This window comes from Mixophyes fleayi, chromosome 11 (genome assembly GCF_038048845.1).
Source record: "Mixophyes fleayi isolate aMixFle1 chromosome 11, aMixFle1.hap1, whole genome shotgun sequence".
Lineage (NCBI taxonomy): Eukaryota > Metazoa > Chordata > Amphibia > Anura > Limnodynastidae > Mixophyes > Mixophyes fleayi.
The window spans coordinates 27,708,721-27,721,761 of NC_134412.1; the positions used below are offsets into that span (position 1 = coordinate 27,708,721).

Sequence of the window (13,041 nt, forward strand, 5' to 3'; positions counted from 1 at the left end):
TAGCGGATTTGCTTAATTTCATCTCCTTCTTCAATTTCTCTAGCTGCTTTTCCAAAAGCTTGAGTCAAGTGATTCCTCTAATTAGACTTTTGGAAAAGCAGCTAGAGAAATTGAAGAAGGAGATATAACTAAGCAAATCCGCTAACTTTGTCAGAGATAAGACATGTTGCAATGACATCCCTTAGTATTTCAAACAGGTTGTCAGCGGTATGCCTCTTAGCGTAGATGTTGATACACAAATGTAGGATACCACTTTGTATTTGCAACAGGATGGGAGGGATATTTGTGTAACTGACGACGGCACTAATGCGGATGTTGATGAGAATAATGATAAGGATGATGTTGTTTGTGTAAGTCCTGCACCAGTGGAAGCAGTTCTTGCCAGTGATAAGAAGAAGGCCATTGTCATGCCTGGGCATAGGGCCAAAAAATCCACCTCTTATGTGTGCAATTATTTTTATGCAATCCTGACAACAGTTGTCTAGCCATTTGTAGCGTTTCTAAAGCCACATCGACAATGCCTTCCTCATCAATATCCTCACTAGTGATCAGAGTTAGTCCTGCATCTAAGTCACTAAGGCTAGATGACTTCTCTCCTATCCAGTATTACGCTGAAGAATTCTTGAGCGTTAGTCCCGCTGCTGCTGCTCGGGGTGGATCTTCAACCCAGAAGTAGACCAAGACGAAGACTACTAGTAGTTTACAAAAATTGACTGTTAAACATTCCTTTGCAAGAAGAAGCAAGTATTGAAGCTGTCACCCAGTTTCAAAGCGGATCACAGACATCATGGTGACTATGCTAGTATTAGTTCTGCGTCCAATATCCACAATTAATGCAGCTGGTTTTAGACAGTTAAATGAGGTCTTCTGTCCCTGTCACCAAATTCCACCACGACAGCTTTTTACTAGAAAAGCAATTCCTCACCTCTACCAGAAGGTTCCATATAATGTAATTATTGGGCTACAAAATGCCATTCTACCTACTGTACACTTAACCACAGATATGTGGATAAGCGGAACTGGGCAAACTAAAGATTAAATGACTGTGACAGCCCACTGGGTTGGTGAATCGCCTTCAGCAGCAGGAACAGCAGCAGCATGTACCTAACAATGCCAGATTATTCTCAAGCAGGCTACTCTGTGTATCAGCGGCTTCATTAAGAGGCATACCGATGACAACCTGTTTGAAAAACTAAGGGATGTCAATGCAACATGGCTTATCCCGTTTGGACTCTCCTGAGGATATGTCGTTTATGATAACACCACCAATATTTTGAAAGCATTGCAGCTGGGTGAAATCCATCACATTCCCTGTTTTGGTCACACAATCTACTTCGTGGTACAGAGCTTTTTGAAAAACGTCAGGAAACTTGCCAGAGATACTGTCTGTGGCCCAAAAAATGTCAGGATATTTTCAGCATTCTGCAACAGCATGTAGGAAATTGCAGCAGCTGCAAGATCAATTTATTTTCCCTGCCACCAACTGAAGCAAGTGGTGGTACCAAGGTGAAATTCCACACTTGATATTCTTGTGAGGATGGAGGAACAGCGAAAAACCATCCACGCTTACTCCACAAGCCATGACAATGGGAAAGGAGGGGGAATGTATTATAGTCCAGTGCAGTGGAGATTACTTTCCATGTTGTGCAAGGTGCTGAAACGATTTGAAGTTGTCACCTGTGAACTGAGTTCAGACACTGATAACTTGAACAAAGTGTTTACCTTAATTAGACTTTTGGAAAAGCACCTTGAAAAATTGAAGGAGGAGATGAAACAAAGAAATTACGTTAAGTATGTCGGACTTGTAGATTAAGTATTTTAATCGCTTCTCCAGGATAGAAGAGTTATCAACTTCTGGAAATCGTATCACTACATTTTGGCGATTATGCTTGATCCTAGGTTTAAGAGCTATGCCTTCTTTTTATTTCCCACTGTCCCAGATCTCAAGAGATGCAATGAGCTCCTGTTGAGCAAGTTGATAGCTGTAGTGGTACCTGGCACAATGGTGTCCCCTCCTTCAGTTTCTCAGGTTACTGCTGTTATAAAAAAAACTTAGCTTTTCTAAAAGACCCAAGGATGATGCAGATGATTCAGCAGAATATTTTGACATTTGGTCTGGTTTAAAAGAATTGCCCAAAAATTGTGACAGCTCTGTCGTAAAATGAACTAAAAATTCCACGGGGAATTTTATTGTCATTTAGATCAAAGTACAGAGACTTCTGTAATGGTAGTTTCCAGCCAGGATTAATTAGTATTGAGTGATGATGAAGTACACACTGATGAGGGTGAGGATGATGACAATGTAGATTGCAGGTGCTGGGATCTAGCTGAGAGACAGAAATTAGCTGATGCTGGAATGCTTATTATTATTTGGGTAAAATGACATGTTGGCAATTTTATGTAATTCTACAGTAAAGTTTTACCTTTATTAAAGATGTGTTTTTTTCTTTAAAAAGGTACAATTTTTGTTTTTGACGTTTATGTTACTGTCACACGCGGGTGATCCCGGCACTCTTACCTGCTTCTCCGGTCCTTCCACTCCGTCCTGGCCGCCGCCATCTTCGTTTCAGGTCTGCGCATGCGCAGACCCGTCCTATTCATTTTCTCTGCTCCTCTCCTATTAGTTGATGATTTTGGGTCCAAAGTTTAAAAGGCACTTCCCCTGGATGTTTGGTGCCTGTTCTTTTAGTTACCTTCTTGGTGCTAATCGTGGCTCCCCTGTACCTGTTGACCGCAGAGCTGACACTCTAGCTCAGTACTGCACCTCTGTTCCAGTGGTAACCTGCTGACACTTCCTAGTGTTCAATGTTACCGACATTTACTAAAAGTGCTAAAGTTTGTTTTCAATCATCCTTTCAATTGCTTTGCTCTCGTATGTGTGACCATATACTTTGCTTTTCACTGGGTTCACCATCTCCAACCCACCGAGGCACCCCATATTGGTCTTGGTCTGATAAATGAACGGATCCCAGGGGTCAGCACTCATAGCCATGTATTAGCTGTAAAATTGCCACAGTTTTCCAAGCAATGGGTGGAGTTATCAAAGAAGCCATAAGTGATTTAATGAGCCATTCAATGTTTCACTGTACTGGCCGTGTGCTCTGGGTGACGGTAATTTCCTCGTCTTCATCTTCCAAATCTTCGTCTACAGGGGCCGGTGACACACCCATTTGTGTTCTCAGGTGTTTAAGCTGATCTTTAAACCGGACATATTTATCATCCCAACTCAGGGCCTCCTCTGTATTATTCTTCTGAAGCACAGTGTAGATCTCATGTACAAGCTCTCTTAAATTCGGGATCTCATCCAGTGAGTAAAATTTTAATTTAAGTAAGGTCTCCTCATTTGCATCTATATATTAGTTTAAATCACTGTTCAATGCAGCGTATTCCAACATGACAGATTCCATACTGCCCACATGTTCTTCAGGGATAAGAGGGAGGTATCCAGAAAGGAGAAGGAGATTAAAGATGTAGCACAAACAGAGATGGTTTAATAATGTAGAGTTCATTGACAGCATTATTGGGCTTAAGGCAGCTCAGCTATTGGTAGCTTATTTTGTGGGGGCCCAAACAAACCAAGCACTTCAGCCACAAAAGTGTCACTCCTTGTCTCTGTAGTGCTTGCTTTGTTAAAATGTACATGTCCTTTTCAATATCTTACATAAGGACAATTCCATCTTGCACAACTTTTCTTTTCTGCCACTGCTGTGTGGAAATGTTTCCTAGGTGTGCCATGAACTGCCGTGTGTTTCTGTAGTTGCTCTGTCGCTTAGCATCCAACTAGGTCACTGCAGTCTTTGTCTAAAAGTGTATGAAAATAATATTGTGACCTGTAAGGTGGTCAAAATTGACTGGAAATGACTGGAAATTAGTGTTGTTGAGATTAATAATAATGTAGGAACAAAAAAAGAGCAAAATTATGTGATTTTAGCATATTTTAGCTATTTTTCTAAAAAATACAGATCCAAAACCAAAACCAAAACAAGCAGACAACCTATGTAAAGATAAGTGAAGAAGCGCCAAACATAGTGTAATACCATCAGATTATAGTACATAAATGTTGTGCTCTAAAAGCCGCGTACCAAATGTATAAATATATCAGGCTTATCTGGTTAGTGATTCAGTCCAATTCCAGATCCTCTTCAGAAGATAACAGATTCATAGGTTCACTAGAACTCAAAAAAATAGCAACATAGTGTAATATGCCCATGTGACTGTTAAAAGAATTTTATTACACATCCGGGTGCATAAGCAAATGAATGCCCGTACATTAAAATGTAAAACATATAGCTTATCTGATTGAGTCCTCAAACCTTTTGATAAAGTCTTCCCGATGAAACGCGTTAAGGTTTGAGGAGGCATCGCTTCTGAAGGTTTGAGGAGGCATCGCTTCTGAAGGATCGAGGAGGCATCGCTTCTGCTGTTTATCCTATGGTCCCCTATATAGGTGTTACAACTCTGTCTGTCATTTGTACCTAGCAGCAGTACCTCATACCACCAGAGGTGCTGCTGTTCTGCTCCTGAACTCTGCAACATACCTGAAGGAGTTAATCTTCTTACCTGAGGATTAATTAGAACTGCACCTGTCACACTGCTTTTAATACCTGCCTCAAGCTGTGCTCTGTGCAGTTCATCCCGTTTGTTCCTGACTGCTACTACCTGCTCCTGTTCTTTTGTTATATACCTGCTGGACTGACCTTCTATGTATGACCCCTGCCTGTTTCTTGGACCTTGCCCGCTTGCCTGAGACCCAGAATCATTTACTTGTACTTTGGACCACGCTGTTTTGCCTGTTGCCCTGATCTTTCTGCCTGACTTCTGGACCTCGCTTATTTGCCTCATCTCAACCTGGCTATTTGGATTTATTGTCTGATCACTGCTTGAACCCTGGACTCTATCTGCTCTCCTGGACAGCCTTGTGCCTTTTGGACTGGGGTAAAATGTATTATATCAGTACCTGCCATTGTTACTATACAGTCTCTTTAGGAAACCTGTTCAAACCTGTGGATCTGAGTCATCTTTTGTTTGTGTATTCACTTTAATAAAGACACTTTGCTTTACATTTTTGTTGCTATTCGTAAATACACTGGGATTCATAACAATAGGAAAACTCTTTGGGATACCTGTATTTGAGGACTCAATCAGATAAGCTATATGTTTTACATTTTAATGTACGCGCTCAAAGCTGACTTGGACCTGTTGCATATCGTTCGGTTCTGAGCATGTGCAAATTGATTTTTGCAAACGATACGCTCAAAACAGCCAGATACATGCCTTATTGACTCAGCCCCATAGAGAATATACATGTGTTCATAGGAAGTGAAACTAGGTTATAGGTCTGTCATATACATATTATTATTATGCAAAAAATAAATTCTATGTTCAATTTTTGCTTACTATTTCATTTACCCTCAAAACTCTATAATGCTTATTTTTTATTTTAGAGACGTCTGCACGTGATAAAACCGCACCAAGTATCTCTCCAGGTAAGTATTTTGCATTCACTGAGCTAATTATAAATGGCAATATTATTATCTTTATATATATGGCTCCACAAAAGGTCTGGAGCACAGTACAAGACAGCAGTATACAATAAACAGACAGCAACAATCCCTAACACATTATATAATGCATGGAAAACAAAAGACTGCAAAGACCAGACATACTGATTAAACAATACACACAGATAGCTTGGTAATGGAGATCAAGTTATTTATGGAACAGTGAGTGAGAGTGATGGTAAAGTCCAATGTGACCTAGGCTTGGGCTCCAGAAGAGAGGGCTAAGGAAGCAGGCGTAGAGGTACAGAGGGTAATGGAATAGAAGGAGAAAACAAGGACATTTCCTCAATACAGTTTCTTCAACATAATTCTTATTTATATCAGGATTTAGTAATAAATAAGATGAAAACAACAAATTTTATGGGGCAAATTCAATTGATAAAAAATCCGCACGTGGTGTCTCTAGAATGACCCCGAGACACTTCATGTGGATTTTTCTTTCAGAAAAAACGCTCATTTTTTACCCTAGTAACAGTAAAAATGCGCGGCCGCAATGTTCTGAGGAACATTGCAGTCAATTGAATCTGCCCCTATGAGTGGTATTTTGTATCATTATGTTAGTTCTTCCATAATCATTTTTATTCCTGGAATAGAACAAAAGTGAATAATCGAACATATTTCTGTGAATAGACAAGCACCCATTCCCCTTGGTACTGCATTGTGGGGGCCAGAGGCACCAGATCTGTGCAGTTTGTTTGTACTTGAGCACCCCCAATATTTGTACTGGCCGCTGCCACTAATACTTTTGATTTGCTAACAATGAGGGTCTTTCTAACATTGAGGGTTTTCTTTTAATAAAATCTTGACTGACTACAACTTCTCTAAATTTTGTTTACTTGTTTTTTAGTTCTCTTGGTTCCTGTTATTTCATCTCTATGTGGTGTCCTCGTTTTGGTGCTTTTAGTAATCATCTTGGTTTACGTCAAAAGGAAAAACAGTAAGTACTACTATGTGCCAAGCAGATACTGTAACTCATTTACTACATTACTATAGCAAGCACAAAGCAAAACAACATTTTTTAAATGAACAGATTAAAATCCGTACTTTGCTGAATAGAATCTAACAAGAATGCAGTAAATATAGACAACAATACAGATTTTCTCCTTATTGACTGCTCTATGGGGCTGCAATTGATACACAAGTTCATTCAGAAAATTATAAAACCAGACTCATTGTAAGTTCTGAAGTTAATTGTATGCCACACAATGCTTACCATAGAACAGTATGGAAAAATTACTGATTGTGTTGTAAACAGTTAATGAAGTTTACAACTTGCACACAATTAACCAGAGGCACGTGTTTCATATGTCCATAAGCAACTATATTTTGATCCTCTCTTCAAAAAAAGGATATAATAATAATAATAAATATACCAAAGTAAACTTATTCAGGAGAGCAAAGCGAGACTTCCATATTGTTTACTTTCTAACAATATAATACAAATATTTCTCATCCATGAACCTTATTCCACTAGAAGATATAGAAGTGACATTTTATACTACTGGGAAGGGAAATTGTGCAAAGCAAGCCATAGTTGAACAGTATTTATAACAAAATAAATGTCTTTTCTTAATCAACAGAACCTTCTGAACAGAAAAAAAAGAACGGGTATGTAAACATTAGTGTAATTTATTTATTATCCCTCTATATGTTAAATGTAAGCTAAAATGTTCTGGATCACGAGCAACACAAGAAAGGATCTGACACTTCTAGATTGTTATCATGAAAAACTAGTTTTCGTCCTAGAGGCTAATAAGGTTTCTGAAGCTTCTCAGAAGTATGCTGTGCTGCTTAGTGTGCTAGGACTCTGTCTTCAGTTGTACCTCTGTGCTACCAGAGATGCTGCTCTTATACCTGGACAGTTTCTCCCTGCCTGCAAGAGGTTAAACCCTCATCATCAGATCAGGATCATGATCACCTGTTTCCGGCCTTCTTAAGACTGCCTTTTCCAACAGGCCAGTGCCAGTTCATCTATCTTTGCTGCTGCTGGTTCCTCAGTGTACTCCTGTGTTCTGATCCTGACTGGCTCCCTGGTAATTGACTCCTGCTTGTTCATACGTTCTACACCTACTCTTGTGACCCAGCTCACGGCTTTGTTTTGACCTTGCTCCTGCCTACTCCTTGGTACCTTTGTGGATTTGTCAGTTTCTGACCTCTGTCCTGTCTGAACCTCTTTTTGCCTCACTCTCCGGCGAACACCAGTCTTACTCCAGTGGTTAAACCAGTCCATCCTTTGTGTCTGGGACCCAGCATCTCCAGCTACAGAGCCAAACCTGGTAATCCTTCTACTTCTTGCTGCAGATCACCCCTTGTGTGCAGGAATCTGCATTTATCATTATTCCTGCTATTTTTGCAATTGTGAACCTGCTGCCTCTATGATCTGTTTCCCAATAACCATTCACTGCATCTGTTACTTTTTGTGTCATCAACCAATCAGATGCTAGCTGTCATTTTGTAGACTGTGCTAAATAAAGGATAACTAGAATCTGATTGGTTGCTATAGGCAACATCTCCACTTTTTCAAACCCGCAGTTTAGTAAATATGCCCCATTGTCTGGTACAAAAACATCCAGAGGCACGTTTCTACTAAACCAGGGGTGATCCTGCCAAACAAGAAAAGACTCTGCTACTGTAATCATAAAAAGCTGGAAAACAATGAATGTTTGTTTGTGATGACTTATAAAACATGACATCTTATTTCATCATTACAGTGAATTTCCACCAAGTATCAAAGTAGAAGGTACAAATGAAGCGACTTGTAAGTAACACAGCAACAAAACTAAAAACACAACAACTTTTGAAGATTATGTATGTTTTCAACCAGTTACATTGGGAATTAGGTAAAAGTAGCAGTGAACAACATTATCAAAACTGTACCACAGAATATTAGCTTTGTTCATTTCATTCATCAGGCTGTGGAATTTCACACGTTTCTCCAGCGGAATGTGGAGGGTTCTGTTCAGAATTCCTGCTATCATTTTATTCCACCTTCAATTCAAACCGCACCTCACAGCAGAATAAATTGACACTGTTGTCATTCCAAAAGCCCTATCCTTAGCGGAGTAGAACTGCTCCTTGGCCAGCTGCTTCCTCTGCCTATGTCTGGGCCTAGCCCTGGATATTAATTGTAATCCAGTGGTCTATAATATTAAAAATAATAATTTGCACAGCAGACTAACCAGGAATAAAGGACTGCACATTCAAACATTACATAGATGAGTCAAATAAAAATAAAATATAATTTTTAGCAGTATCTATTTGACTGTTTTTGAAAAGAAATATACAATGGAAGTAATGTTTATTCCCAATGACAGCTTGAGAAACAGAAAGTGTTGTAAAAGAGTAAAACAGCCCTAAAGTGAATATATTTATATTTACAGCCCTCAAAACACCAATTTAATATGTCTAACCTAAAGCCTCATCAGCGTCAGTAAGTGTAGTTAATGACTTCAAATGTGCATCATTTTTTGCAGACTCTTCAATTGAAGAAAGCAAGAACAATGTGACGCCTAATGTAAGTAAACACCTCACACATCTGGCCTTAGATAGGGAGATACACAGCTGTGTTGATCTGGTCTGGTACCACGTATGAACTTTTACCAGAGTTGTTCGAAATGATGTCCTAGACATTGCAAGTTAATACGCCATAAACTAGAGATTGTGTACTCCACATGCTTGTGCCCTTCTAGCAAACATCCCCTTTACCATTATTTTACTGGAAAAAATAGGTGGTTGGAAAATACCAAACAGTAAAATAATTACATTAAAAAATAAATATAAAACGAATGTGTTGATGCTGCCTCATATTATTTAAAGAACTAAGTCATACATGTAGAAAAAAAGACTTATGTGTTCAAAACATTATACTATTATTAAAGGGACTAAGTCAGATAGGCCATCAGCAGGTATCTAGAATAATATGACTCACTGATTCCTATTGGCCTATCATGGACCATGGAATACCAGCCTGGGGGTAAATGTATCAAGCTGAGAGTTTTCCGGCGGGTTTGAAAAACCAATCAGATTCTAGCAATCATTTATTTAGTACTTTCTACAAAATGACAGCTAGAATCTGATTGGTTGCTATAGACAACATCTCCACTTTTCAAACACGCCGGTAAACTCTCAGCTTGATACATTTACCCCCTGGACTGGCATTGATTTATGTGTGTCTGATGGGTAATTACAACTATTTGTTTACCCTTTTTGATTGCCAGGGTGGGAAAAAAATGTTTTATATTGATTTTAATTCATACCTGCCAACCGAACTTCTGATCAGCATGATAATAATATGACAGTGTCTCTATCCACTTATTTTCCAGCTGCAATAACTTGTGCTGACACTAAAGGCATTTTGTTAATATCAATAAGCATTAAGAGCTATTATTTCACAATAATACATATCAAATGCATGCAAAATCATCATTATTGGTATCAGGGATGGGTCAGTGGGGCAACTGGTGGCCTAGTTTGGGTGCCATATTTGGAAATGTACAATATAGACCCCTTTACCTTGCAGCCAAGTGTAAAATAAAAAGTCCAGTATGTCCATTGAGGCTTTAGTGTAAAATGTAAAGCCCAATCCCTGGTGGCCCAGTGTAAAATAGAGTCAACTCTATTGAAGGCAAATAGCAGCAAATAGACAATCATAGTCTAGTAGACAGGACACTGCATGCTATCTACCAATAATAGAACACGCTGATATCACTACTAAATTAAAATTGGTCTCTGGAATTCAGTAAAGAAGAAGAAACAGAACTGCAATTTGGAAGTGTTGAGGAGAGGAAACAGAGCTGCTATAAGTCTATACTAGAACAATCTGGTAGCAGCGCTGGGAACTGGTGAGAGCATCCTATTTCAGTGCTTTCTTTGGATCTTTTCTGGAAGTGGTCTGACAAGGGGAAGTTAGGGGTATCAGTGGTGTACCATGTGACCTATACATAGGAGATGTAGCTGAACCTGAACCAACTGTTGTACTTGTCTCTGTCTCTGTCAATGCCCAGCCCTACTACAGTAATTAATTATAATACAGTGGCAAAAATATAAAGATTTGTACAGTGGTATGTAATATTAAGATAAAGCTTTGTACAGAGTAGCAATCCCAGTTCTCATTAGGGTGAAGCTTGATTTGATGTCAATGAAGGTAAGGACAGCACATTCAAACATTACATATATGGGTCAACATGAAAACTTACTATATACCAGACTTTTTTGAGGTATCTGCTTGTCAAATTTAAAATAAATAAGTAAATTGGGAAATTGGATCTTCTTAGAGACAGACTGATTAGCCAGAAAGCCCTAATATTGTCTATATATTGCAGAAATTGAGACTCCTTACTCCAGACTGCTTATCAGTAGCTGATATATTTTTAGCATAAAACAGCATAACATAAACATAATAGGGTCCTCGGCTCCTGACACACGAATTATACCCACATTCCCTAACTATTGTCCGGCTGCTAGCCAGCGTCTGAAGCCCCGCCCCCAGATCCCACAATTCTTTTATACACTCACACACCACAGCAATCACACTTATGTTGTGCACCTGTGTGTCTGTGTGCTGTGGGAAAGACTGAGGGCTAGATTTACTAAGCTGCGGGTTTGAAAAAGTGGGGTTGTTGCCTATAGCAACCAATCAGATTCTAGCTGTCATTTTGCAGAAGGTACTAAATAAATGAAAGCTAGAATCTGATTGGTTGCTATAGGCAACATCCCCACTTTTTCAAACCCGCAGCTTAGTAAATATAGCTCTGAGTGGGAGTTTAACACTGTCTGCAGCCTGTACCTGCAAACTCTTTGGGAGTTTACTTCTCCCTATGTAGGAGAGGTGTGGAAAATAACCTAATAACTCTCTTTGCCACTATATATATATATATATATATATATATATATATATATATATATATTATACACATATACACATATATTATACACATATATGTGTATGTACACACACGGATATATGAACTTGTCTGCATGATGGCTTAGTAATGATCTTGCAACCTGATATCAAAGAGGATCTTTCAGAATTGATCTTACTCAAGAGGAAATACCAAAAAGGGGAAGAACTGGAAATGTTTTGATTAGTATCATGTGTTAAATATTTGTGTCTTTGGCCATGGCTTTCATGTATACATCCAAAGAAGGGTCCATTTGCTGCTCACTTTCTCAGTTCACGTTCAAGGTTCGACATTGACGTTAAAATAATATTTCTGAATAATTTTTATTTTTACACACTATTTAAATAATGCTTTTTAAATAATACAAAAGTATTTTAACATATTTTTTTTTTTTTTTATATTCGAACAGTGAACACTACAGTGTTCAAGTTAGATTTTCTCAGAGGTCCATCGAGGATCACCATTAAAATCAGTTGAAATGTAGAACATGGTCAAAAACTCTTGAGCATGGTCGAACCTGTTTGACTTTAGTAAAAATTTTGTAAAAATTCTTTCAACCGGTCTAAAATTCAAGAAATGTTGGCAAATCTTAAATTTTTTTTCACTGATTCCAAATATGCAGAAAAATTTGGTAGAGGATTGGGTCCATATCAACTATAGATCAGTCTCATTTGCACTCACGCCTCCTACCATGGATAGTTCAGGTGCAGATTTGCTCACTTTAGCTGGAATTGCTCCTAACTCTAAAGGGCGAGCCCTTTGTGTTTTAGAATAAAGATAACAGATAAAGTAAATGTATGTTTGTGCTTGATATTTCAGGTAGAGGTGAATATGCAGGGCACAAATGTGGATGATGATGGAATTACCTATGCCACACTAAACAACGCTGCCCTAAATAAGAAAACCGCATCTAACACACCTGATGACACCAGCCTATATGCAGAGGTCAAAAAACCTAATAAAAGAAATTAAATAAAATCTTCTTTGTTCAATGCTTCTAATGGAATCAATTTTTAATATAAATCATGTTCTATTGAAACTAATTTCTCTTCAGTAATAGAAGGGACCTCTTTCGTTAAAGCTTGTATTTCATCTTATATGATTTCCAATAAAGTTTCTATTTGTTTATGTTGTTGTTTTTCTTTTCTTTTAGCTATAGAACAATAACTCTTACTCTTCCCTTGGTACCAACTTATGTTTGTGAAATTTACATTTTAAGCAATTCCCTGCATGAAGATGCCCCGCAATAACCCTCTGCTCCCCAGAAACTTCTGATTGAATCTGTAACATAGCGATATTTTCTAGAAATTCTTACTTATTCTGGTCATTTAAAAAGACCATAATGCTTTTAGATGATATCATCATCATCAACATGTATTTATATAGCACCATCATATTCCGTAGCGCTTTACAATTGGGGACAAACACAGTAATGAACGATACTGGGTAAAACAGACAAAGAGTTAAGAGATCAATGCAAGCTTACAATCTATAGGTCAATGAGAGTCGGGTACATTAGGTTAAATCTACATACTGCATATTAGTCCAGCCAGATTGCAAAGGTAAAAAGTGATTCATAT

At 38.3% G+C, this 13,041-nt stretch overlaps 1 protein-coding gene across 1 annotated transcript in view; it reads left to right on the forward strand.

Annotated features, from left to right (window-relative positions):
* LOC142107973 (uncharacterized) overlaps nucleotides 1–12,589 on the forward strand; it is a 67,254-nt gene extending 54,665 nt beyond the window's left edge. Inside the window, exons 6-11 of the mRNA XM_075191650.1 lie at nucleotides 5,445–5,486; nucleotides 6,409–6,498; nucleotides 7,142–7,169; nucleotides 8,273–8,319; nucleotides 9,035–9,075; nucleotides 12,281–12,589. Of these exons, the coding sequence (XP_075047751.1) occupies nucleotides 5,445–5,486; nucleotides 6,409–6,498; nucleotides 7,142–7,169; nucleotides 8,273–8,319; nucleotides 9,035–9,075; nucleotides 12,281–12,433 (401 nt within the window). The 3' untranslated portion in view covers nucleotides 12,434–12,589. The remainder of the gene's footprint in view (nucleotides 1–5,444; nucleotides 5,487–6,408; nucleotides 6,499–7,141; nucleotides 7,170–8,272; nucleotides 8,320–9,034; nucleotides 9,076–12,280) is intronic.
* The last annotated feature ends 452 nt before the right edge of the window (nucleotides 12,590–13,041 follow it).